The following is a 25152-nucleotide window of genomic DNA, read 5'->3' as shown; positions in this document are numbered from 1 at the left end:
TTCAGCTTAAATGATCTGAATGGCCAATCCAGGCACTAATTTTCAAGGTGGGGAACAATAATTCCTGCCAGAGCCTGATTGTCTTATTCAATTAAAGAGTGAAAATGCCCTTTACAAAGTAATACCAAGCTTCTCTAGAGGGAAAAAGTGGAAGGTCACAATTAAATTAAACACAGGGTGAGTTGAGGCGGGGGGGGGGGAACCCTGAGCTGGCTTGATTTTTGTTCATGCACCAAGAAACCCAGAGCACAGAGACATATGCTGGGAAGCGGTAGAGCTGGTCTACATCTGGCCTTTGTTATTTTTTGCCTTGCTTTTACAGAGTTAGCAGCATAAAATATTAAATTTCTCTTCTGAGCTGAGCACAGGACTTGCTCTGAGCAGTAAGTGTTGATGCAGCCTTAGGGCTCCTGCTCCAAAGCCCATCTGCAGGCCAGAGGCACAGCTGAGGAGCTGCCCCTCTCCCAGGGAGGGGCACAGAGGGAATATGTGTTTAATATTTTATATTCCCAAACAGTTTTCTCACTTGTCACGGCACGGTTCATTTGTCACCTGTCATCACCAGAGTCACTTCGCCGTCTGCAGGAGTTTTCTCCAGATTGGAGAGCTCTTAAACACAGATTTCTCTTCCTGGGCTGAACCTCGAGGGCCAGATTTATCCCTGCCACGACTACACTGATTTTGCCCGACTTCCACGGGAGATGGGCCTGGCTGCTGTGGCAAGTGTCCTTTTGGCAGGGGGGTTAATTCTTATCCAAACCCTTTCTCCTTCATATTTCCCACTGCTCCCACAGCAACGTGTTTTTAACTAAGTGGAGATGGGTCAGGAACTTCTCCCTTCCCTCAGACCTTGTTGTTGAGGACCTGTAGCTGTGCCCTGGTCCTGCAGAAAGTTTCTCTTGCATCCCTGTCCTGGGTTCTGATGGGTACAGTCCCACTTCAGGCAACTAATTCTCTTTATAATGTTTCTACCAACAAAATAATAATCAAGGATTATAATACATACAATAAAAAATGGCAAGGAAGAGAGGAAAAGTGGCAAGGAAGAGGGGGCTCACACACTGCTGACAGTGTCTGTGCCTATTTCAGCCCTTCCCAAATTCCTGCCCAGCCCTTTGGAGATCCAGCACAGAATTACTTCTTGTAGAATTACCCTGAGTTCCCCTCAGCCACCACTGCTTTATCTCCCTCATTCCAGCTGCAAAGCCCTCAAAGAATTCCTTCCAATGGGAATTTCAAGATTTACCCGAGTGATTGATGTAGGGGATTTTTGGATGTGAATCTTGTCAGTGGGATTTCAGGTGTAGGTTACACTATTTGTTGTTCTTGCTGTAGCATTTAGAAATGGATATTTACAGCTCAGTGGATTCTCTGTGCCAGATGTGGTTTTCCTGTTGAGAAAAGCGATGCGTGTGACCTCATTCCTTCACTCCACGAAAAGTCCAAATGTTACACACTGATCTCCTTCTTCAATATAAGCTACAGAATAGACAAGTTTATCTGACACCTTAAAACATTTACACAGGATCAACCTTCACTGCAAAATAACTGATCAATTAATTTCATTGTTTTGATTTTTAAAAAAAGCCAATCATTTATTCCAAATAATTTAGTATTTTTTTTCCCTTGCAACCCTGCACCATTTTTGTCACATGAAAAAACAAAGAATCTCATGAGAAAATCGTCGATATTTCACTCAACAATTTATTGGAATCTACATCATCTTGTCTGTAATGAAAGGGGAACAGATAAAATAGCAAATCACCCAGACTGCAAATGTAGACTGGTTTTATCCTTCCCAAGTATTAAATTTTATCAATCAGAATCTATCAGCTCCAGGACCTGTGGATGCTTTGTTCCCCACCATATCTCAATCATGTATATTGCTTTTCCAATACAACTGGCAATGGGTTGATTTAGGATAAACACTCTTAAAGGAACTGAAGAAGAGTAAGTAATATAGAACTAAAAGATAATCTTCAAATACTTCTGTGTTCCCTGTTACTACTTTATCTGCCTGGTTCACTGCCTGTAATGCTCCTTACAACCTCTCTACAATGTAGATGTCTGTTTCATAGATAAAAAACCTCCTTTTATAATAAAAGTCTAAGGAACTAACCTGGAATAAAGCAGCCTTAACCAAGTGCTGATACAGCAGAGCCTTGAACACAGTGGTTAAGTACTCTGGGAGAGAGGTTTAAACCATTGGAGGGGCAGAAAAGTGGAATTTCTGATGCTGTCTGGTCTGTTACAACGTAAAATAAACAGGGAATGTTGCTCCCATGAGCTACAGGACGTGTTTAACAGGAGAGAGGAGGCCGTGGCTGCACTTGGTGTTGATGGACATTGCATGGGCTCTGAGAAAGCAGAGAAGACTAAAATAGGGGGTGATGGAGAAAGCAAAGCCCTTCCTTATGGAGACACGCCCCTAACTTCTGGTTTTAAGATTCCAGGCTGTTCTCTGTGTCTTCAGGAATGTCAGGAGATTTGCATAATCTTATTCTTGTGATCTCAGCGCTTTAAAATAGAAACTCTATTATCACCCTGCCTTGTCCTGTCAGCAGGCAGGTGAAACCCTTCCAGGCTTCCTGCTTCCTCACTGCTGAGTGGTGGTTCCTGCTTTTCCTGGAGCATGGGAGAGGCTCTGTGTGCACAGAATTCTGCAAAGAAATGAACACCGGGAAGTTCATTGGAGATACAGGAAGGCGAGCTGAGTGTGATGAGGTCTTGCAGAGGTTTTGGTCTTGGAGTGATTAAATTGCATCATTTTAGAGGGTTCTCTGCATGTGTTCTGCTCAAGGTGGCCTTGAAGGATGCCCAGTGCCCCCATTTGGGGTGGGTAGAGCAGGATAGAGACCCCTTAGAGATCCGTCCCTGTTGGAATCAGCCCAGAGGAGGCCACCAAGTTGCTCAGAGGGCTGGAGAACCTCTCCTGTGAAGACAGCTGGGAGAGTGGGGCTGCTGTCCCTGGAAATGTCATATTCCTTACAACAATGGTTCTCACCAGGTTTTTCCTGATTTTCCGGGGAAACACTTTGAAATAAAGGGGAAAAGAAGAAAACATGCCTGAGGCTGCTGGGTCTGCTCCACAGAGAGCATCCATTAAGCAAAGACCTTGATGTGGTCTCCTGCCATGGGAACTGCTGCAGAGAGAGCTGGAACATTGGCACAGTGTCCATAACAAACAGAAGTGATAAATGAAAGTTCCCTTTCTTTTCACTCCAAGCAGAACTTTGACAAAATACAGGGTTTATTTCCTGTAACTCATTCTGCTCAGAGCCTGGCCCTCACCTCCCCACACCAGGGAGGGTAGCTGCTGCTGCTGCTGCAGTGATATTGGATTCTGTACCTGTGCTTCAAAGTCCAAAAGGCAATTTTGAGCTGTGAGCCTGTTCACTGACATATGGAAGAGATGACAGCAGCACTTCCATCCTCCAGACAGGATCGATCCACAGCGAGTGTTCCCATTGCAGGTTGCATTTTTTCCTCACTGGCTCACAGGAAGATGCAGACTGGGAGGTGTTACCAGGACCACCAGGAGGGCTGCCCAGAGCATGGAAAGGAGAATTTTATGGCTGATTCTCCACATATCTGCAGTTGAGATGTGTTTCTGCATCAGAGGAAGGTGTCCCTGCCTGTGGAAGTGGGGTTGGAATGAGATGAGCTTTAAGGTCCCTTCCAAACCATTCTAGGATTAAATATAAGGCCACCCTTTTAAAGCAGAGAGGTGGGGTCAGTGCATTACTCAGCACATGTAGGGTAGAGAATCATGCTGGAGTGAGGACAGAGGCTTGGGGCTGTTCAGCCTGGAGAAGAGAAACTTCACAGTGACCTAATCGTGACCTTCGAGTGCCTGAAGGAGCTACGAGAAAGATGGAGAGAGACTTTGGAAAAGAGCCTGGAGGGACAAGACAAGGGGGAATGGCTTCCAAACTGGCAGAGGGCAGTGTTAGATGGGATTTTGGGAAGAAATTCTTGGCTGTGAGGGTGGTGGGGCCCGGGCACAGGGTGCCCAGAGAAGCTGTGGCTGCCCCTGGATCCCTGGAAGTGTCCAAGGCTGGATGGGACTTGGAACAGCCTGGGACAGTGGAAGGTGGCAGAGGATGGAACTGGATGATCTTTAATGTCCCTTCCAACGAGGCCATGCCATGATTCTGTGTGGATGTAGACAAGTCTGTGGCTTTACCTGATGTGTCCCTAAAGAGGAAAAGGGAATGTAGAAAACCAAGTCAAACTTTTGGGGATGTATTTTGTATTTTTGATGGTGGCCTTTTCCTGGCACTGGCAAGCTGAGCTCTTCCTCCTTCCTGCTCTTCAGTTGGTCATCCCTGAGTGCCTGTTGAGCACTGAACTGAGCAGTTTATACCTCCTTTTGGAAAAGAAAGGCACTGCCAGAGTTCATTCCTGCAATCCAACTGCCAGGGAGCCTGATCAGTATTCCAGCCCTCGTGTGCAGTGATGAATTAACAATCAGCTTAAAGACCCAGAGAGCTTTACTCCAGGTGGTAGTTACAACAGCTAGCACACCTTTTAATCAAATACAATTGTTGCAGAGGGATTTCTGGACACACACAGCACCACAACACAACCCAGCCAGAAGTGTAGGTGTCATTTAGTCTTAAATTCATGCATGTCCAGACTTTGCAAATTCAGCCTATCTGATCCAAGCCTATTGATTTTTCCATTTTCTGTTTCAAAGCATACACTGCCAGTGAAAAGGGTTATGACATCTTGAGGCTGCTGGATTGCTTTGTGATGTTTCTGTAATTTGTGTGCACTCGAAGGTAAGTAACACGATGAAGTAATCAGATGAAAAGTGGGCTTTCATGCTGGCTGAGCATCTCCCAGCCAGCCCCTCCAACAGGGCCCTGCTAAAGCTCAGCCTGTCACCATCCAGCAAACACTAAATGGATTTGATTTGGCTTAATATATTCCTCCCTGAAATGGTTAAACGCTAATGATGGACTGTTACTTTTGTGTTTCAGAATGGCAAAAACTCAGTCCACGAGGAATTATTGCCTCTAATTTATTATTTCAGCAAAACTGTGTCTTCTGTCTCTGACAAAGAGCACGTGGAAGCTCTTGGGAGCTGCAGATTTTATTCCAAGTGCTCCAGCAGTGTCACTCTCAGCCACATGGCTGTGAGCACATCATCACTGGCCAAGAGCGGGGAGGGTGGCAGTGTTGGAAAAACACTATTGAGAAAAAACACCAAGCAAAACCCTTGAGCACCACTTTGAAAACCAGGAGAATATGGTTGGAGCCCAAAAAGTCCAAGGAGAAATCCTTCCTGGGTCTGTAGCATTGTGGGGAACTTTAAAATATGGGGTCTAATGGCTCCACTGTGTGCCCTCCTGTGTGGTTCAAGGCAAAGTGACTAATTCTAAGCATGAATTTAGATTGTTGTCATTGTTTCTCAGAATTTCAGGCCTGAGAAAGCTGCAATCAGCATGACTTTTATCATCAAGGGTAGAATAATTTGACTGAGAATCGAATTTAAGATCCCTAAGCAGCAAGGTGCTTTCAATTAATACTGAATTTGCTGGGTTTATGCCCTGAATAATTATTAGGTTCACATGTGATTCCTTTTCATTGTGGAGTCCTTTTTTGCTCTAGTTTGTTTAATTGCACTCTTATTTCTCCTGCATCTCTCTTAATCTTCTGCTATAGATGCGTTTGGGAAGTAAAAGAACAAGTAACAGGCCTGGACAGGCTGTTTCATGCAGCCTGTTATGGGGATTTCCCTCAAGACTACTTGTTTGCACACAGTTATTTTTGCTTAAAACTGAGGAAATAATTAAAGCAAATCCCCTGTGTGCCTTTGGAGAAAGTTCTGGTTGGAGCCATACTGAAGCAGTTTTCCCTAACAGCTTTTTTGTTTGTCTTTTTTTAAGGCATGAAATGCCTTAAACAAAAATGCCTTAGGAAAAATTTCATCACTGAAAGAGTGGCCAAGCTTTGGAACTGGCTGCTCATGGCAGTGGTGGAGTCCCCATCCCTGGAAGTGTTCGTAAAACGAATAGATGTGGCGTTTTGTGATGTGGTTTATGAACGGGGGGGATTTGGGCAAAGGTTGGACTGGGTGATCTCGGAGGTCTTTTCCATCCTTAATCACAGAATCACAGAATTAGAGACGTTGGAAAAGAGCTCGGAGATCACCCAGTCCAACCTGTGACCTGAAACCACCTTATCAACTAAACCATGGCACTGAGTGCCTCATCCAGTCTTTTTTGAAACACCTCCAGGGACTAGACTCCGCCACCTCCCTGGGCAGCCCATTCCAATGCCCAATCACTCTTTCTGTGAGGAATGTTTTCCTAATGTCCAGCCTAAACTTCCCACTACTTGTTTGCACACAGTTATTTTTGCTTAAAACTGAGGAAATAATTAAAGCAAATCCCCTGTGTGCCTTTGGAGAAAGTTCTGGTTGGAGCCATACTGAAGCAGTTTTCCCTAACAGCTTTTTTGTTTGTCTTTTTTTAAGGCATGAAATGCCTTAAACAAAAATGCCTTAGGAAAAATTTCATCACTGAAAGAGTGGCCAAGCTTTGGAACTGGCTGCTCATGGCAGTGGTGGAGTCCCCATCCCTGGAAGTGTTCGTAAAACGAATAGATGTGGCGTTTTGTGATGTGGTTTATGAACGGGGGGGATTTGGGCAAAGGTTGGACTGGGTGATCTCGGAGGTCTTTTCCATCCTTAATCACAGAATCACAGAATTAGAGACGTTGGAAAAGAGCTCGGAGATCACCCAGTCCAACCTGTGACCTGAAACCACCTTATCAACTAAACCATGGCACTGAGTGCCTCATCCAGTCTTTTTTGAAACACCTCCAGGGACTAGACTCCGCCACCTCCCTGGGCAGCCCATTCCAATGCCCAATCACTCTTTCTGTGAGGAATGTTTTCCTAATGTCCAGCCTAAACTTCCCCTGGTGCAGCTTAAGACCGTGTCCTCCAATGATTCTGTGATTCTAAATTGTGTGAAAGCTGAAGGAAAACCTTCCATGTCCTCATCTCTTCCTTCAAGCTGACTCGTGCCTAGTCCCAAGATGAGCTCCCCAGGCCTTTGACTTCCCTTTAGGCTGAGCTGCAGCATTCCAGGTGACCTTGTGCTGGACATCACCACTGAACTGGAAGGGGAAAAGCCCCGTGGGTGGCAGGCCATGACCCCAGACTCCAGCCTGGATGGGGACCCTGCTCCTGTGTTTGGCTCTGGCTGCACAAGCCGAGGCCTGACACCAAAGCTTTACAACAACTTCCACCTCAACAACTCCAGCTCCTGCAAAACACACGTGGGCTGCTCCAAGTGTGCAGCAGGCAGGGGAGCAGGAGATGTACAGGATTTATAGGGAGCTTTCAAGTTTATTTATGACAAAACAACCCTTGTGCAGGAAGCAGGGATGCCAAGGGCCTGCCATCCTGTGTATCCCGCTAATGCATTTACGCGCTCCCTCTCCCTGACGCTGTCTCTCATTTTCAGCTTGTAGCTTTAATAATCTATGCCACTGCCTTCTGTACAATATTCCTCCTGCAGCTTTCCTTTGACAGCTCTGGTTTTAATAGAGGATAAGCACCAAACTCCAGCTGAATCTGAAGACATATTTCTAATCTCGTCCTGCATTTATTTTGCTTCTCGGAGAACTTCCTATCTCGAACAGAGGAAAAAAGTATTTTTCACATATTAAGTTGACATGTTGAATAGGTTTCTGGAGGTATCATTAATTCAAACTCCAACTCAGAGTTAGTTACCTTGTAGTAAAGAGACAAATACACATAAACCCTGTTACTTGGATAATAGGTTTGATTCAATTCTTTATCAGGGAGATCGCAATAATATGCCAGTCATTCCAGTCCAGGGAAGAATCCCATTTTGTGAGGTGTTGAATGAAAGTGTCATAACAGCAACGTGCTGCCTGCCTGGATTTGAAGATATAGCCTGAAGTATTGGTTGAAACAAAGAATTAAATTGGATGGCAACATGAAAATAAGAAACAAGGAAATGTTGACTGTGAAATAAGTGTTTCAAGATAATTTGTTCCACTATTCTCATCAGGTCATTATGATGTTTTCCATGTACTGTGGGGTTTTTTCCCTGTTGTAAGATGACTTAAAACTCACAGTTCTGCAGTGATGCCACTAAATTGAAGCATTTTTCTGTAAATTTGAGTTTGTCAGTGTAAATAACAGCCTTTGTCTGTCCTCTCTCTTCTGCATGGGGAAGGATGTAAATATCTGTCACCACTACTGGAAAAGTGCTGTAGTGCTTGATTATGGGATAAATTTAGCATTCCATGGTGCTGTTAGAGCTGGAGGACTGGAGCAGGCTGAGAGCTGGGGCCAAACCAGACCCGGCTCTGGGATCTGCTCCCTGCAGGAACTTTGGGAAGTGTTTGGGTGGGGGTATAAAGCTTAAATAAAGGAACTGCTTGACATGAAATCCTGAGTAATCACCAGAGCCTTCTTTCTTTTGCAGATATTCCTGGTTTTCCCTTCTCCCCCCTTTTTTAAAAAAATTGTTTTGCACCTCATTTGTGCCTCCATTTAAGGATATTCCCTTTCCTTAGGTCTTTTCCCAGCTCCCTCCCTGGCCTGCCTTGGTTCCTTGGGGATTACAGACTCCACGGACAATTTTGAGGTGGTTGTCTATTCTTGCTCCTTTCTAAAATGGCATTTGTTCTGTCACTAAACAACTTTCACCTCCAAATCTTGAAATAATTTCCCACACAGAAAGACTGGCTTGTAAAAACATTTCAGCACAAAAAGTGGTAAAATAATGAATCAAAATTTTATTCTTTTTACATTTGACCAGCTCTTGGAAATCAAAGCTCTTTGAGAAATTCAGGGTAAAATGTTATTAAATGAGATACCAGTGATACACCTTTTGATCAGGTCTGCTGAAAGACACTCTGTGAACCAGCCTGACCTCTGATGTCTCCTTTGTGTAACCCCTGTGACACGAGGTTTGCTATGAGAAATGGAACAAAATTAATAATTAATCCGTTTGCTGGTGTCTGAAATAGCGACACAAGGTTGGCTTTAGACACATGTTTTATTAATGAGCTTTGAAAACAATTGCTTTCTCCCAGCAACAGACTGCTCTGAGTTTTAGACTGAAAAAAGAAAAAAAGGCGGGAGGGAATATCTGGAGTTTTTTGGTTGCCAGTGTTGTTCCCCCTCTCCCCTGGGCATTCACAGAACTCGGTCACCGCGTCCAAACCTTGTGAAAAAGGTTGTGAAGTTGTGAAGAAGTGAAACGGGGAGCAAAGATGAAATAAATTTTAAATCATCTCAAGACAGACAACGTGCTCGACCTGAGGGAGCTGAAATATGAAATATCTCAGAGCGCAGCTCACACTTTTACGCACTGTGTAAGGAAAAAGAGAGTTTCTTTGGTAACATAAGGAAGTATCAGTGTGGCAATTAGGGGAGCAATGCTTTTGTGTCTCAATTAGACCTCATTATCTACAGAAAACTCAAAGCACAACTTTTTGCAACAATTCCCTCCCTGCCCCCCAGCTGTAGCTACCTGTGGGATAACAACAAAACCACTGTCCTGAAAAGTGGAAACACCTTTATTAAGTGAAAATAATTGTGCTCATCTTCCTTGACCTTTCAATTTCCTGATTTTTATTCTGCCTCCCGAGGGCAGCAGCCATCAGATGTCTGGTTTTGTTATTAATATTTTCGTTTTTTAGGAATAAGCAGTGGCGAAGGAAGTCAAACCTTTTGGACAGAATCCCCAATGATCCTTTAATTACCCAATAAATTACAGTCCATGTGCAGAATTAATAGGAAAATAATGCTCTAATAAATATGATCTTCCCAACTTACATGCAAATTGAAGCTTTGCCTTCCTGCTCAGAATTGTTCCAAATGAATTTGTGGCCAAACACTGGTATGTTCCAATATCCTGATTTTTATGTGGGTTATTGATTGCCAAGCTGCCTCCAACCAACCTGTAGTGATAACTCATGGTAAGATCAATATCTGTGCCATTTTGCTTCCACCTTTGAGGGGAAAAAAATCAAATTATGCTTATAATTTACAGAGCCTATTTATCTTAAATAGTGTGCTGTAGCATACCTGTAATGATAAAAATGTAGTTAAATATCACAAAATTAGATCATTTTTCACGCACGACTGCTTCTTACATCAATCTTAATGATAGCAATAATGGTATTCTTTGGAAAATCTTTACTTTAGTCACCAGTGTTCACCCAAATGTCCACCAAAAGTAATTATAACTTATTCACACGAACTTATCCATTCAGTCAGGAGGGGGCTTTATACCTTGTCCACAACAACATTATTTTTGTTCTATGAATGGTACCTGAATATGCTTTGCAAACGATTAACCATGAATTTGACAACAAAAATGCTTTGGCGATGTAGATCAGGAAGGATTGCACTTCAGAGGGCAGAACAAAAGCTGGGAGGGAAGTTTTTGTACAGCAAGTCTGAGACTGATCATTTAGTGATGAGAGCACTGCTATTTTAAATCATCATTTGTCCCAGTGGGTCCCCCAAGCAGGAAATGGATTGCGTCTGCAACATTACCCAGCTGTTTACAGATGTCAAAATACAATTTCTCTTTCAAAGAAAATAAATACTGTGTTTTTCAGGAAGGGAAATTTTGGGGCTTTGCCATTAGTCACATTAGGGTTGAATTTTCCTTGCTCATGTGAGGGCCAAAGGAAGGATAAAGGACTCAGCCACTGAGGCCTTCAAGTCTGGGGTCTGTTAATGCCACTTCTTAAGTGGTCAGCAATCCTAAAACTACACAACCAGGTATTTTCTTCTCCTGATTTTATATCCAGAGCCATCTCCTCAGCCTTTATCATTTCTGTTGATCCGTGGGTGTGATTCCGAGCCCTCCATCGGATGGAAGGATCACACAAAGGTTGCCAGTGGCTCACCTTGGGTTCCTGGCAGTGCCCAAACCAAGGGCAATCATATCCTTGTAAATTATCTGAAGGATCACAGCAGAAAAAATATCCATTTCTGCTTATGTGCAGAGCTCCTGACAGGGAGGGCAGTTTTCCCTGGTAACAAATTGAAGCACACTCACACTTTATCCCTGGAAATCTGACCTGGATACACAGCACAAGATTCTGTCAGTCACCCCCAGCCCTCTCTCCACACGCTCACACTGCTCAGGGGTTGTTTTTGTGCAGGAGGGTTCCCACACTGAGCTGTGAAATGCAATTCTGTGCTCCCAGGGAAATCTCCACAAATGCAGGGAGTGCCCTGACCTTCAAGTGAGCACTTGTTGTTTTGAAAGATAATGACTGATTAATATGAAATCAATGGAATTCTGTGAGCAAGGTCTAATAACACAAAATAATTTCTCTGGATGCCTCCCCTTCCATGAATTCATCCACACTGAGAGATTTGGATGCAACACTCAACCCTCAGGAATTCTTCCTACAAATTCCAGCCTATTTTTTGTGTTTCTGTACCTCTGCTGGATTCCTTTTTTTATATTTGCTATAGCTGGTCTAGTTTTTGCTGTTATTTTAGTCTATTTGGGCTATTTTTTTTAATTTAAAAGCAAAAGTGAGGAAGCCTTGTCTGGGTTTCTGAAGGGATCACATCCCAGCATTAGGATTCTGCCATATTTCAGGATTTACATTTGCTACAAGTTGTCTAAAGCTTTCCATTTTCTAATCTAAGATATTCTGGTATTTAATTTGCCAGTTCTCTTTAATTTTGGAATCAATCACTGAAATAACTGCTGTCATCATTGCATGGCTCCCAATTAAGATCTATAATTGTTTTTCCAAACAAATGCAAAGATGTTGGCTTAGTTGCTGCAAATGAATTCTTCACAGTATCCCCATAATCATTCTAATCACCATGGTACAATGATTATTAAACTTTGCATATAGATCAGGGTTCAGCTCCTGGTGTGGGCCTTTTCCCTAATTAATATGTTTACATCACTGAAGGAAGCGAATTAATGAATTCATGTGGTAGACAATGATTTAATGGCTTTGTGTGTTCTGCAGTGTATTAATACACAGAAATCTGGATAATTATTTTAGGGAATTTTTAACATAAGCCCATTAAGGCAGGGATCATCTACATATTTTTGTGAATTTTTTCATGCAACCATTGGAAAATACTTTTCCTCAGTTGTAGGAAATGCATCCTGGATTGTTTTTCTTTCACCAATTGTTTCAGAACCTAAACTTTAAAAAATTTCCTATATTCTGATGCTGAATTATCAGTTCCCCGGGAGCCCAAGGACTGTGAGTGGATGTGTGCTCACATGATTGAGTAAATTATCTTTTCAGTGTGCTGCTATAATAAAAATATCAATATTTTTAAGACTTCATAGTGTTCTATACTTCTCAGATTATTTGCATTCCAATGGAAATGTCCTGCCAAGCCACCTGAGACTTTCTTGTAGTTGGGAAAAGGATTTGCAAAACCCCCCTTCATGTACAACACTTCCAGTGAGGAGGAACACAGGAAGTTTAAAAACTCTTGACTGTGAACAAGACACCAGAGGGTGAAGGAGTTTTTCATTCCACTTTTGAGGCAGGATCTGCACTGAGCCAAGGAACAGCATTCCAGGGAACAAGGACATGAGAGTTGGGCTGCAATTTCTTATTCAAGGGTGGACTTTTGGGATTGCTGGGAATCACTCTCCACTTTGATTTGATGCAACGGTTATGAACATATTTGATGTCGCTTACAATCCTTGTAGGTTTGTGCTCTGTTCCCTCCCTCACATTTGTGTGTTCCAGTTATCCTCGTGGTGCTTGGATTTGGATTGGATTTGAATCTCTTTATCTCCTTTTAGTGCAACACTCTGAGTTGGGCTGGAATATTAAAATGTTGTTCTAATGAATGCTGCTTATGCTGCCCTTGGATTTATTTATTGGTTCCATTGACTCCTCTCTGAGAAGATTATTGAGGGGAAAACACCCTCAGTCACCAACTTGCATGAAAATGCAGGATTGTGGGATTGCTCTGGATATTGAGTGGAAGCGCAGGAAAAGAGAGCACCTGAAATCAAACAAAAGGTGTCAAAATGCTGCTGGAAGCACTGCAGGGTGTTCATGCATAGGCTGTAAGTAAAAAAAAACCTATGTAAAATTCACTGAGTTAGTTGGTGATAAACCCTCTGGTGACTATAAAAAGCTTAGGTGCAAAAAATGATAAATCTAATTTTAAAAGTTGTGTTTATTTACCAGCCACATCACACCAGGAAACACCTGGAATCATGTCCCTGATATTATAGGCAATTCTGACTTTATAAAAAAGACATAAGGGACAAAATGATATTTCTCAGAACATTTATAGAGATTTCTTAATGATTTTAGAGATGCTTCCATCCATATTTTTGTCTCCAGTGTAATCTGTGTTCTTTGTTACTTCTAACAGGAAAACTGTGTCTCATTTTTATTACTCAGCCCTTCCACCTACAGTTCTACACAATTCTTGCACTGTGCTTCGCAGACACACAGTATTTTGAGGAGGAGTTGCAAAAACATTATCCCTATATTTGACAAGTTTGTAAGAATAAAAGAGTACCCAACAAAATAAAACTTTTAGAAAATGCTAAGCATTTTTTTTTATTTCAAGAAAAGGCATTTATCAGCATATTTCTTGATGCAAAAAAATGCTAAATAGCAAATTAACTCGTTTCTAACTTTCTTCCTGTTGGAGTGGTTCTGTATTTCTGAATCAAAGAGAAACCTCCAGCAGTCCTTGCTGTTCTCAGCCATCACTCAGCAAAAGAAATGATTAAAATTTCATACTGGGCTTGATTCCTCAAAAATTGTCAGAACTTTAAATATATGGGCTCAATCCTTATCTGACAAAGGCAGCATTAGCTGTGGTGAAATCAAAGCAAAGTGAAAAGCTCCCTGTTCCCTCCAAATTGTGGTGTAATTGCAGCAGGGATAGTCTGTTAACTTCTAATTGACCTCAGGGCTCCAGGATCCATCCCCAGATGTTGATCCCATCTCCCTGGAGCCACTGAGGCTTTGAAAATGTCCTTATGGTGCAGAAACCCAGGGAGTTTAATTAATGGGTGGGTAGAAAAAAGTAAAGGTAAAATGTGGATATCAAATATGCGATGGGGGAGACTTCCCAGCTCTCCAGCCTGATGGAAGCTGCTGTCTCTGCTCTTTGTGGGTGGGAGGAATCCATGGGAGGACACGAGAGTCCAGGAATTTCTAGGAAGCTGCTTCAATGGATGTGAAAGCAAAGGGTGGATGAACTGGAAAGACTTGAACTTCATGGCCTGAACCAGTTGATGTTGGTGTTGAGAACAGGGAGAACAAGTGGGTTGGGAAGTAAGTGAGGATTTCTGCTCCTAGGAGGAGAAGTTGAATTGTGAAAAGGAAATTGAGGGTTCCTTTCATAAAGGAAATTAAGGGTTTCTTTCATAACACAGTGTCTGGAGACAAATCAAGCCATGAAGTCCTAAAGCCAAGCTGATATCCAGTGGTGGCACTCTCCAGGGGAGGCTGTACTGGGAGCAGTTAAAAGTTCGCCAATAAATATTCTCTAAGAATTTGATAGGATACGATTTTCTTTCACGTCTTGCATGAATGATTTATTTTTTATGGGTAATTTTCCTTCACCTCAACCATTACTTTCCCCATTAGTTTTTGAAGAAAGCACAATGTCCTTTTTTTTTTCCCCTAGATTCCCCGCTTTTCCTCTTATCCAACTTGGATTTCCAGATCCTTGGGGCAATGAGTTCTATTATAAATGGTGAGTCCATAGTTACTGAATAAACAAAAAATTCTCTGTACCAAGGTTTTATGAAGGGAGTCTTGGAAGGTATTGGAGATAAACAAACACCATATATGTGTACATGAAATGTTGGAATTAGAAGAGGGGAAGGGTGTTGCTTTTCTGCTTTCCAAGCATTTATTAATGTATGGAAAGTTTTATCAACTACAGATGTGCAGCACTTCCATTTTCCCATTTTTCACAGCTGTTCTGTGGATTTAGAATTAATTCTGTATATTTTAAAACACTTTGGGGGTGATTTTCAATTATTTTCTTTCCCTGTGTTAATTTTCTTTACAGCAAAGCAGCAAAAACATTTTTTCTTCATTCCTAGAATTTACTCTAAACTTTGTCTGTTCTTGCTGTGAGCACTCAGCACATTTTAGGGTGTTTATTTATGGTCGTGCAGTGACTAAAACACACTTCAAAGAGTGACAGTGGGACAATATTTCCCCAAGGTTGACTTCACCTGTAGTACGGCAGCGGATATCCCTTGGCTGTGCAGTTCAGGAGGATCTCTGGATTTGCTGAGCCCATGGAATAAGTGATATCATATGGCTCTTGGATAAAAATAGGCCCATGAAGGGTTTCTCCCCCTGTGAAAGAAAAACAATAATTTAAGATTAGGTGTCTTTAGCATGTCCTTCCACATAAAATTGTCCTTTGGAGTCCTTTGCTTTCAGCTTCAAGTTAAGGTCTGCTATGATATTCAGCAGAGAATCCACCTCCAGACACTGGACTATTAAGGAAGAAATATTTCAAGGCTGATTGATAATAAAATCGCAGAGCTCAGGTGCTGGTGATTTATTCTGCAGGTGACAGTGAAGCCTCTTTGCATATTTCCCATGGAAGCTCTATGGGCAAGTGCTAAATGCGCCCATCCACCTCATCCTTGTGCTGTGGATCGGGTCTGGCAGCAGGAAAGGACAGAATTGTGGACCTGTGGCTCTGTGTTTGGTGCTCCCTGGTAACAGCACAGTCTAAGGGAATCACTCACCTCCTTCTCCTCTAACCCTTCCCATCCTTTGAGGTATTCTTTTTTGTATATTTTATGTATACTTCTTTTATAGTGGCCTGGGGTTTTTGTTTGTTTGTTTATTGGTGTTTTGGGCTTTTTCCCCTCCCTTTTTCACTCCTTTTTAAACAGGAATAGCATTAAATAATCAAACTTTATTTCACATGCAAAGTGAAATGATTAATTGCAAGGCAAACAAGAACTATTTTTATTTTTCGTGGTGATCTTCCTTGTTCTGGGGAGCAGGGGAGAAGACAATTTGTTCAGCAAACCACGGGGGCAAGGCAGAGCAGCTCTCTGAGATGGTGGCTGGGTCTGCTTAAATAATCTTTGTTTCTTTTCCTACTACTCTTCCAGGTTTAATCCCTTGACAAATTTGAAGGTTTCTTTTTTCACTGTTTCTACAATTGACCATTTGACTTGTCTTTACTTTGGGAGGAATTTTCTTCCCTTCTGGGTTCATTTTCTCAGCCTTTCTTGTTACCTTTGCAGAACTGCCAGGGAGAAGTTTTTCTGAAGCCCCAAAATGACCCAGGGATCATCATTCTGCATTTTAAATCCATGGACCTGGCTGGGCTAGGGGAGCTACCTGATGCACATAAAAATCCCTGCTTCACCTCATGAAAATGTAAATATTTTGGTATACTTGGAATTAATTTCCTGTGATTTTTCCTAAATGGAATTTGGACTCATTTGTCATTTGTCATTTGCAGACTATTGAATATCCTAATTTTATATCCCCTTCCCATGTCCTTAGTGCAGCGGGCCCTCAATGTGTAGAATAAGGACATAATATTTTACAGCTCCTTTCCAGTGGACATGTCACAGTCCCTGTCACAAAAATCCTGCCCATGAATTTTAGTAGAGGCAGCTTCTTGCTGTTGTTTTGTTTTCTCTTTAATATCCTTTTCTTGCTGGCTGATCTGCAGCAGAGAATAACATCAAATTTGTGAGAAATGATGTGCACTCTCAGAGTCAGTGGTGTCCTAGGAGTCCATCTCTTATTTATAGAGAAGGTCAGGCTGGTCATTTCTAATTTCCTGATGCATCCTTTTGTGTTTCCTATAGAGAATGGCCGTATATTTCCTCTCCATCCTCCAGGTTCAATACAATCCCCATGATTTCTCCAGAGATACACATGACAAATGCATTCTTGTAGAGCTGTTTGCTTTTGTTAAGATTTAAATAATTCAGATTTAAAAAAAAAAACGTATTGGAATACGAATATTTGATTAAATGCATGGTTTCTATACATAAAAATCATGTGTGAATCCTCAACATGGTGCTTGAAAGAAAATATAAACTCTTGTTATGGAACGTTTGATAAGAAGTTAAAATGTATTTCTTTATGGTGGCAAATCAGTTTGATCTCCATAAAGACCATAATTATGCCAGCCTGAATTCAAAGCCAAAGGAGGAAAATGAATCAACATTCCTTCATTCATTACTTGGTATTGTCTTCAGCCAATGCAGGGATTAGCACAGTGCCAATGGAAGAGGAGGAACGCTGGTTTTTCCATAATTATGGAATCAGGAGGGAGTGTCCCAGTGCTTCTTGTCACTGTCTCATGGGCAGTGGGTGCTTCTATCACACCCTGATATTCCTATCAAATGGAGTTAAAGGGGTTTTACTCAGCCACAAGAAATATTTAAATATTTATGCTCTGCCTCATCCAGACAGGGAGAAAGAGGCACAAATCTGGAGTTCACACTTAATCAACCTAATTTCCAGCCAAATCCTGCTCCCTGTTCTTTCCTGTGTCTGACTCTGGTTGGCTTCATTTTCAGCTCCTTGTGAGGCCTCTGCCCGGCTGCAAATGCAAAGGAGAACAGCCCAAGAGCAGTTTAGGCTGGCCCAGGCCCAGTCTGTAATGTGAGTAAAGATAACTCAGTAGGCCAATATTGTATCTTAGCTGACTTTTATCCCTTTCCTACACAGATCTTCCTTCCCATTAGGGGTTTTTTTTGCAAAGTGGAGTTGGAATTACCATTACTCCAAACTGAGTGGTGACAGCAGATGAAAACTGTTTGGTGAAACTGAGAGTGTCCCAGAAGCATCACCCTCCATTTGCAGGGAAAGGTTTTAGGTTTGCCTGGGAGAAATCAACTCCAGGGAGACAAACTCCAGAGGATTCCCTGCTCCAGGACCAGAAATGGGGAGTTCTGGTGGGCTGAGAGCACAGAGCAGCTGTGGCTGCCCCTGGATCCCTGGAAGTGTCCAAGGCCAGGCTGGACACTGGGGCTTGGAGCAGCCTGGGACAGTGGAAGGTGTCCCTGTGGGGTGGCACTGGATGAGTTTTAATGTCCCTTCCAACCCAAACCATTTCATGATTCTGGATGGACCATATCAGTGAATCCTCACGGAAGATCATAAGAAGAAGCTTCTAAATGCAAAACTGCCGTAATTCACATAAGCAAAGCAGATAAGGAGGAATTTATCCAGGCTATTAAGTTCCAGGAAGGCTGTAAATTCCAGGGGTAGTGAGTTTCTAATGAATCTTTCTTAATGTGCCTTAGATAGAGCTTCATATCTGATCCAAAACATTAATATGACTTTATGGGCCAAAGCTGACACCTGATTAAGAGGCCTCTTTTAAATCAGTGTGATAGTAAAACACCTGTCAGCTCCAGCAAAAGGGATGGGATAGGTGAATTAGACCCTTCCCCTTCTAATGACAGCAGAAAAGTGATGCAAAATCCAACTTATTCAAAATCTGTTTAATTGTTCAGCTGAAGACATTGGTAAATTTTAATTGGAGGACAGGGAGTTTATGGGGTCCACAGATTTTTAAATGTCGTGGAGGGTTTCCCTGCAAAGAGCACTGGGTTTTTTGATTGAATCTTGTCAGAAGCAGAATGAAATGATTATTTCCCTCCTCAAAGGCCTGGACCAGGGAGCTCAAGGACTTTAGAAGGAGCCTGACAGATGCAAAATGAGAGGTAATGGATGAAACTCTGCTTGGTACCACCTAAAGTAACACACAAGTCTTCAAGGAGTCAGATTTTAACCCTGAAACAGAAGATGGGAGAAGAGGAAGCAGAAAAAGGGCCATGAAAGTGTTCTGTGGAAGAAAAACCACTTGTCAGGAGCACAGGCAGCAGAGGCAGGATTCCCTCACTCCCTCCCAGTAACACCCAGTGAAACAGCAACACAGAGAAAGGGCCATTAGATCTTATAAGTTTGAGCAGGAAGAAGCAACCTGAAACCTGTAGGATTTTCCCAAAGGGCCTTCAACTTTCATGTGCTTTCTCCCTTCAGATGTTGATGTGCAGAACTCTGGAGACACAGGGCTCCTTTCAAGTCTCAGATTCTATTGTCAGAGTCAAATTGGGAGTACTGGTGGAATTCCACAGTGTCTCCGTTAGCTGACACCAAACCAGGGAGACATTTAGCTCCCTGTGATGTTGGGAGAAGGGGAGGCACTGAAGAGGCCCATGGGAGGAAGCCCTGGCACTGATGAAGTCAGAAAAACTCTCAGTAATGATGGGAAATTTGGCACTGGAGCCCAGAGTTTATAAATGAAACTGTCTATAAAGCGACAGCCAAGAGTACAAGGCCTCGCTTTCACAGAATCATGGAATCATTGCATGGAAAAGACTTCCAAAACAACAAATCCATCCACTCAGCACCACCACCACCACATTCAGCACTCAACCATGTGCTCAAGTGCCACATCAACACTTCTTTTGAACACTTCCGATGCTAGTGATGCCACCACAGCCCTGGGCAGCCTTTAGCAATCCTTTAGAACCCTTTCCATAAAGAAATTTCCCCTGATATCCAACCTAAACTTCCCCTGGCTCAACTTGAGGCCATTGCATCTGGGAAAATGGTGCCCCCTCCTTGAGATTTGAAAAACAGTGAGGGCAGGCAGATGAAAGGAGGCACAGCTGGAATCTGGCATTTCCCAGGAGCTGGTACTCCAAGTGCCCCTTCCTTTGTCCCCTCTTCCCATGCACGGTGGGTGGAAGTTGCCTGTGGCTCACTTGGAGAACCCCACTCTTGATTTCAGTTTGGAGACGTAACTTTTATTTAATTAAGGCTCCTCCAGCCCTAAATGGCACAGAAATCTGAAATGTTTGCAATAAATGGATTCTGCATCCTGTCAATTGTATTCCTTGAGAAATGAGGCAAATATTCCAATATTTTCCCTGTTATTTAAACAGGCTCTCTGTGGTGGGCCAGGTAGGGTGAGCTGAGGCTGATGTGGCAAAAAACATGTTCAGGTTATGAACTGACTGCACATTTTCCTTGGGTGTGAAAACAAACAATAAAACTCTAGAATATGAATTGAATTCCTAATATAACCATTATTGTCAGAATCTAGCATAGAAAATTAGGGTGTAATATATCACAGGTGATAATTAAGGAAGTATTATGCAAAAACTGTCATATTTGTGAGAATTATGAGCCTTTTTCAACTAAATATATATAGGGACAAAAGATTTTGTCAAAATGTGACGCTCCCAACATTTTTTAAAAGTCCTCCTGTGATAACCAGTATCGCTTCAGCACCTTCTGGGAATATATTTGGGTAGCAGTGAATTTATTACCCATCTAACAGATACACACATTCTAATCCCAAAATAATTTCGGATGGATCCTTAAATGCCAAGATGTGACGTTTTCTCATCACGCTGAGTGCAGCAATCAAGCCTCAGATTTACAGGATACCGTGTTCCCTACAAACCCCCAAATATTCCCTCAAGATTCCAGAGCAGGAGTTCAAGTTGCAGAGAAGGAAAATTGCTCCTAATGGATGGGTTGTGGAGAGCATTCAGTGGAGCTGCACTGATTTAAGCTTTCCACTGGAGATGAGCACAGATTTATGACCGATTCATTGTGGGGATATGTGTATAGCCCCTCCAGGAGAGGGGCTATAAATACACCCATGTGTCACCTGTGTTAATAATGGAATATTTTACTGAAAAATAAACAAACATGTGAGCAACAGTGCTGAAATTCCTACCTGGGCCTGACTCTTTTTGGCTTTATGAGAAGATTTTCCAAAGACTTTGTGCAATTGTGGGAGATGAGACAAGTGAAATAAGAGGTGAAAATCACCTTTTCATTAGCGTGGGTGATTTGTTTCATGTCATGAACTTGGGCACGTCCTTCAGATGGAGAACTCTCGTGGAACAGACATCTAATTATGGAGACAAATATCCCTGATGAAGTTGGAGGGATGTGCCTTGCTGATGGATACTAATCCTGACGTGCCCCCTTCTCAATGAAATTTCATTAGTTTTTTGTGTTACTGGGCAAGATGAATAAATAATAATGAACCTTTTCCAATCTAGTGCACAAGCATTTTGTTCGCTGTAATTTCGGTTCTAAGGGAGCCCTAGATTCGATGACAGATTCTGTTTGCTGCATTGTACTCCTGTAATATTCATTTGGCACTGTTGCCAAACTGATTGAAGGCTTAATTCAATAATTTATACTGCAGGAAGTGATAACAGCTATAACATTTAATATCCTGCCACTTAAATAAAGCCAGCACTTTGTTTCTCTCTAACTTTTCTCTGTTTAAGATACAGCTGTGCTTTGCTCTCTTAGAGGATGGGGAGTGATTAAGCTCAGATGATTTTTGGCATTGGAATTTTGCGTGGTGACTCCCAAATTTCATGGAGGAAAGAGAGTGAAACAACAATTGAATAAGCACATAACAACATGAGAAACGGCAGTTCTGCTTACACAGAAAACAAGGGGAAAAAAATGAAATTTGGGGAAATTTCAGACCCATTTGAGTCTTTGCAGCCCTTCGTCCCACCCAGTGACTCTGGAGACAGAGGGCGACAAAGGAGAATTGCTGCACTCAAAGATCCAGCCACACTGGAATGGAGAGAAACCATGGAAAGGGCCGGTTTGCAAACAGCTTGAATTTACTAAAGCAAGCAATGATTCCTCTTTGTTTCCAGAGGCCACACTTGGTGATTCCCACTCATGCTCAACAGGAAAAGTGTTGTAATGTGAAGCTGTGTTTTGGTTCTGCAGCACTGTGAGTCCCAGACCTCATAGAAATCCAGATACAATCTCCGTTCTACAGCACTGTGATGCAGGTGGGTGTTTATCTCCTTGTACAAATAATTTAAATCTTGTTTATTTATTTTGAATAACTGGAACAAAATGGCTCCTTCCCAGATGCTTGTTTTTCTCACCAGGGCTTAAATAAGAGGCAGGAATGAAACCAGTCAGGAGTTAGCGGTAAGAACTTGACATCAGCAATGACTTTATCTGTAGATAGCAAGGTTTATATCCTGGGACAACACTTCGAAATTATTGAGATCATGGAGATAATAGAAAGACATGTGGAGACCGCTTATTTTTGTAGCCCAAATTTCTGCCACATGAAAAATTCCTCAGGACACAGAAAGATCTGATATAGAAATTTCAGGCTGCCACCCACTTCTTGCTTTCAGATGATTGATAACTCGGGAAGAAAATCTTGGGATATAAATCATCTCAAGCAATGATCGAGGCAAGATTAAAACACTCTTTATTTTCTTACATATAATTGAAGAGGAATGCAAGGGATATTTAAAACATTTTAAACCTAAGGCAGGTCCTGATTTAAATTAGATTATTCAGGCAGGATATTATCAAAATATTTATTGTACTGACTGACTGATTTGCATGCATTTGTCATCACAGCACTGGCATCCATTTGAAGGACCAAAACTAAATTTGAAACTCAAACTTTAAAAAAAAAATAAAATGGTCTTTCTTACCCAAAATCAGGATGCAAAATTGACAATTGGCCAGTGAAGATCTACCTGGGGTAAATCAGACCTGGTGTGGCTTTGTTGTGGCTGTTTGGGTGAGATGAGTTTTCCTGGCCAGCAGCACCTGCAGATGTGCCTCATCTTGAGGATATTTAATTCTTATTTTGGCATTCTGGGCAAAAAAAAAAAAATCCCAACTATCATGAGCAGCAGAAGGGAAATAGAGATTTAAACAGCAAAATGTGGTTGGGATTTCACGGGACATGATTTTATCCTTTGACTCCTACTGCATTCCAGAAACCTGCTGAAAACAGGGAGGTGCAATCACTCCCCAGGAAAAGGCAGCATCATCCTCTGTTGTGGAAAAGATCAGGCAAGGAAAATATAATTAGCATTGTATATTCTGCTATTGTGTCTAGCGCACTGAAAGCTCCCAGGCACTTTCAAAATAAATAGAATAAACAGAGATGAATGAAACTGAACTCTGCTAAATATCATCAATGAGGATCTGCTTTATTACTGGCAATTAAGAAGGGAAAGTCAAAACACCAGCTCTCATTATCACTCATTGATTAAAACCCAGTTAGAACATTGCAATCCCAAGCAGCCCACTGCTCTGCTCGTTCCGCACTTCAGCACAGAAAACAGCACAATATTTCAGAAATAATTAGGAACACAGAGTTAGTGATCAGCCTTAATGTTCCCCAATAAAATTGCCAAAGCAAATGATTATGGATCAGCCAAAAGACACTGTTTGAAGCCATCATCTTTTGTGGCTGTTTAATACCTTCATGATGATACAAGCAGCCCACTGCTCTGCTCGTTCCGCACTTCAGCACAGAAAACAGCACAATATTTCAGAAATAATTAGGAACACAGAGTTAGTGATCAGCCTTAATGTTCCCCAATAAAATTGCCAAAGCAAATGATTATGGATCAGCCAAAAGACACTGTTTGAAGCCATCATCTTTTGTGGCTGTTTAATACCTTCATGATGATATTTTTTTTTTTTTTCTGAGCAAACGTAAATGAAGTTAAAATCCTTCCAGTAATGGCAGCCTGGAATTTAGCAGAAGCCACAAGCATAACTTTGCAAATGCTCATTTTTTGGGAGATAACTGCCAGACATTGAGTTGCTCAGGCAATTTTTGTCTCTAGTCTCTATTTTAAAGGAGCTAATATCAACATTTCTGATGTAGAGCAAGCTGGGAATGTCTCACTGTCAAAATTACTGTGCTCTTCCATTCAAGGAAAAATGACCTTTATCTGATGTGTTCTCCGAAAAAAACCAAAAAAGAAATGACAGCATAAACAACAAAACAAAACCCAGCTGAAAGGAGGGGGGAAATGCAGGCTGATAGGGCTGCACTGAAGTTCTGCCTTGAGGCAGAGATGGAAAGGGAAGGGACCAGCAGGAAGGGCTGCAAGCCAGGGACATGTGGGGTAGAAATGTTGCTGTCCCTGTCAGCAGGCTGAAAATCCAGGGAAAATTGGAAGTTATCCCATTAAGACACTGCCTGTCCCCTCCTGATGTCTGTGTTTGACACCATTTGAAAGCTGCCCAGAAACAGCAGCAGCCCCAAACCCTGGGGCTTGAGGTGTCCCTGTGAACCCTTCCCAAGGCTCTCACTCCACAGAGGAGCCTGGAGAGCGTGGGACAACAGCCCATGGGAAGAGTTTGTACCATTTGTCCTCCTGTAACTCCTGTGCAAGCTTCCAGAGGGAAACCAGAACCAGGAATGCTTTCCATGAGCAGATATGAAAAATTCCATAACTCTGGCACCTGTTCCATGGCCAGTGCCAGTTTAGCTGCACCATCACCCTCTTACTTCCTCCTTTTTAGCTCTACTTTCGTTATTGGTTAAAATGCAACAATTTTAGGAAACGGGAATGATTTATTCATAAAACGTGCTCCTATTTTCATCCACTTTTACAAGCTGTAATTTCCAATCAAGCCTTTACCAATTCTATCATCAGAATTATTTCTCAAACCCATTTTTTCCTGCTGGGATTTACATTGATCCCTCCACGCTGCTGTATTTAGGGCACACTTTGGTTTCTACCCTTGCCCATTATTTCACTTCAACTCCCTGGTTTTTAAGAAGCTCTAAGAAATTAATTTATATCTCTTTTCCCCCATGGAAACGTTCAGAAAAGCCACAAGTGCGGGAGAAAAAGTGAGTCCAAGTTTAGGACTTCTCAGTCCATTGAGTTCTCTGTGGTTTTGTAAAATTTCACTGCTTGGGCTGGAAACAGAAATAAAGATCAGACAATCTACACTCAAAATGGCCTGATGGGAGCTTTAGCATGGGGCCAATAATGGAATGCAGGGAAAACATTTCATATCTATTACTTTGGGGTAATTTTTCTCTAATCCAAAAATCACAAAACCGCTCTAATTCTGTGGAAATCTTGCGTACTTGGCTGGCGTATTTTCCCCGGCTGTAGTAGGAACTGATAACAGGCTGCTGAATTACTGCTTAATAAACCACTAAATGAGTACCATCCAAGATAACGGGGCATTAAATGACGGCTATTCAGGGAAAAAGTAGAAGTGCAGAGAGAAATGCAAGAGGGCTCTCTGCATAGAGGGAAATTGGTTTAGTCATCTCATCTCTGCCAGTGGTGAAATTCAAACTGCAGCAGATTGGGAAAA

At 42.1% G+C, this 25152-nt stretch overlaps 1 protein-coding gene across 1 annotated transcript in view; it reads right to left on the bottom strand.

Annotated features, from left to right (window-relative positions):
• LOC103624394 (contactin-6) overlaps positions 1-25152 on the bottom strand; it is a 126785-nt gene that overhangs the window by 63989 nt on the left and 37644 nt on the right. Inside the window, exons 3-4 of the mRNA XM_017747251.1 lie at positions 15225-15351; positions 9833-10008 (exon numbers count right to left, since the gene is read on the bottom strand). Of these exons, the coding sequence (XP_017602740.1) occupies positions 9833-10008; positions 15225-15351 (303 nt within the window). The remainder of the gene's footprint in view (positions 1-9832; positions 10009-15224; positions 15352-25152) is intronic.

Source organism: Corvus brachyrhynchos, unplaced genomic scaffold (genome assembly GCF_000691975.1).
Source record: "Corvus brachyrhynchos isolate BGI_N302 unplaced genomic scaffold, ASM69197v1 scaffold91, whole genome shotgun sequence".
Taxonomy (NCBI): Eukaryota; Metazoa; Chordata; class Aves; order Passeriformes; family Corvidae; genus Corvus; species Corvus brachyrhynchos.
This window is presented reverse-complemented; position numbering and strand designations above follow the sequence as displayed.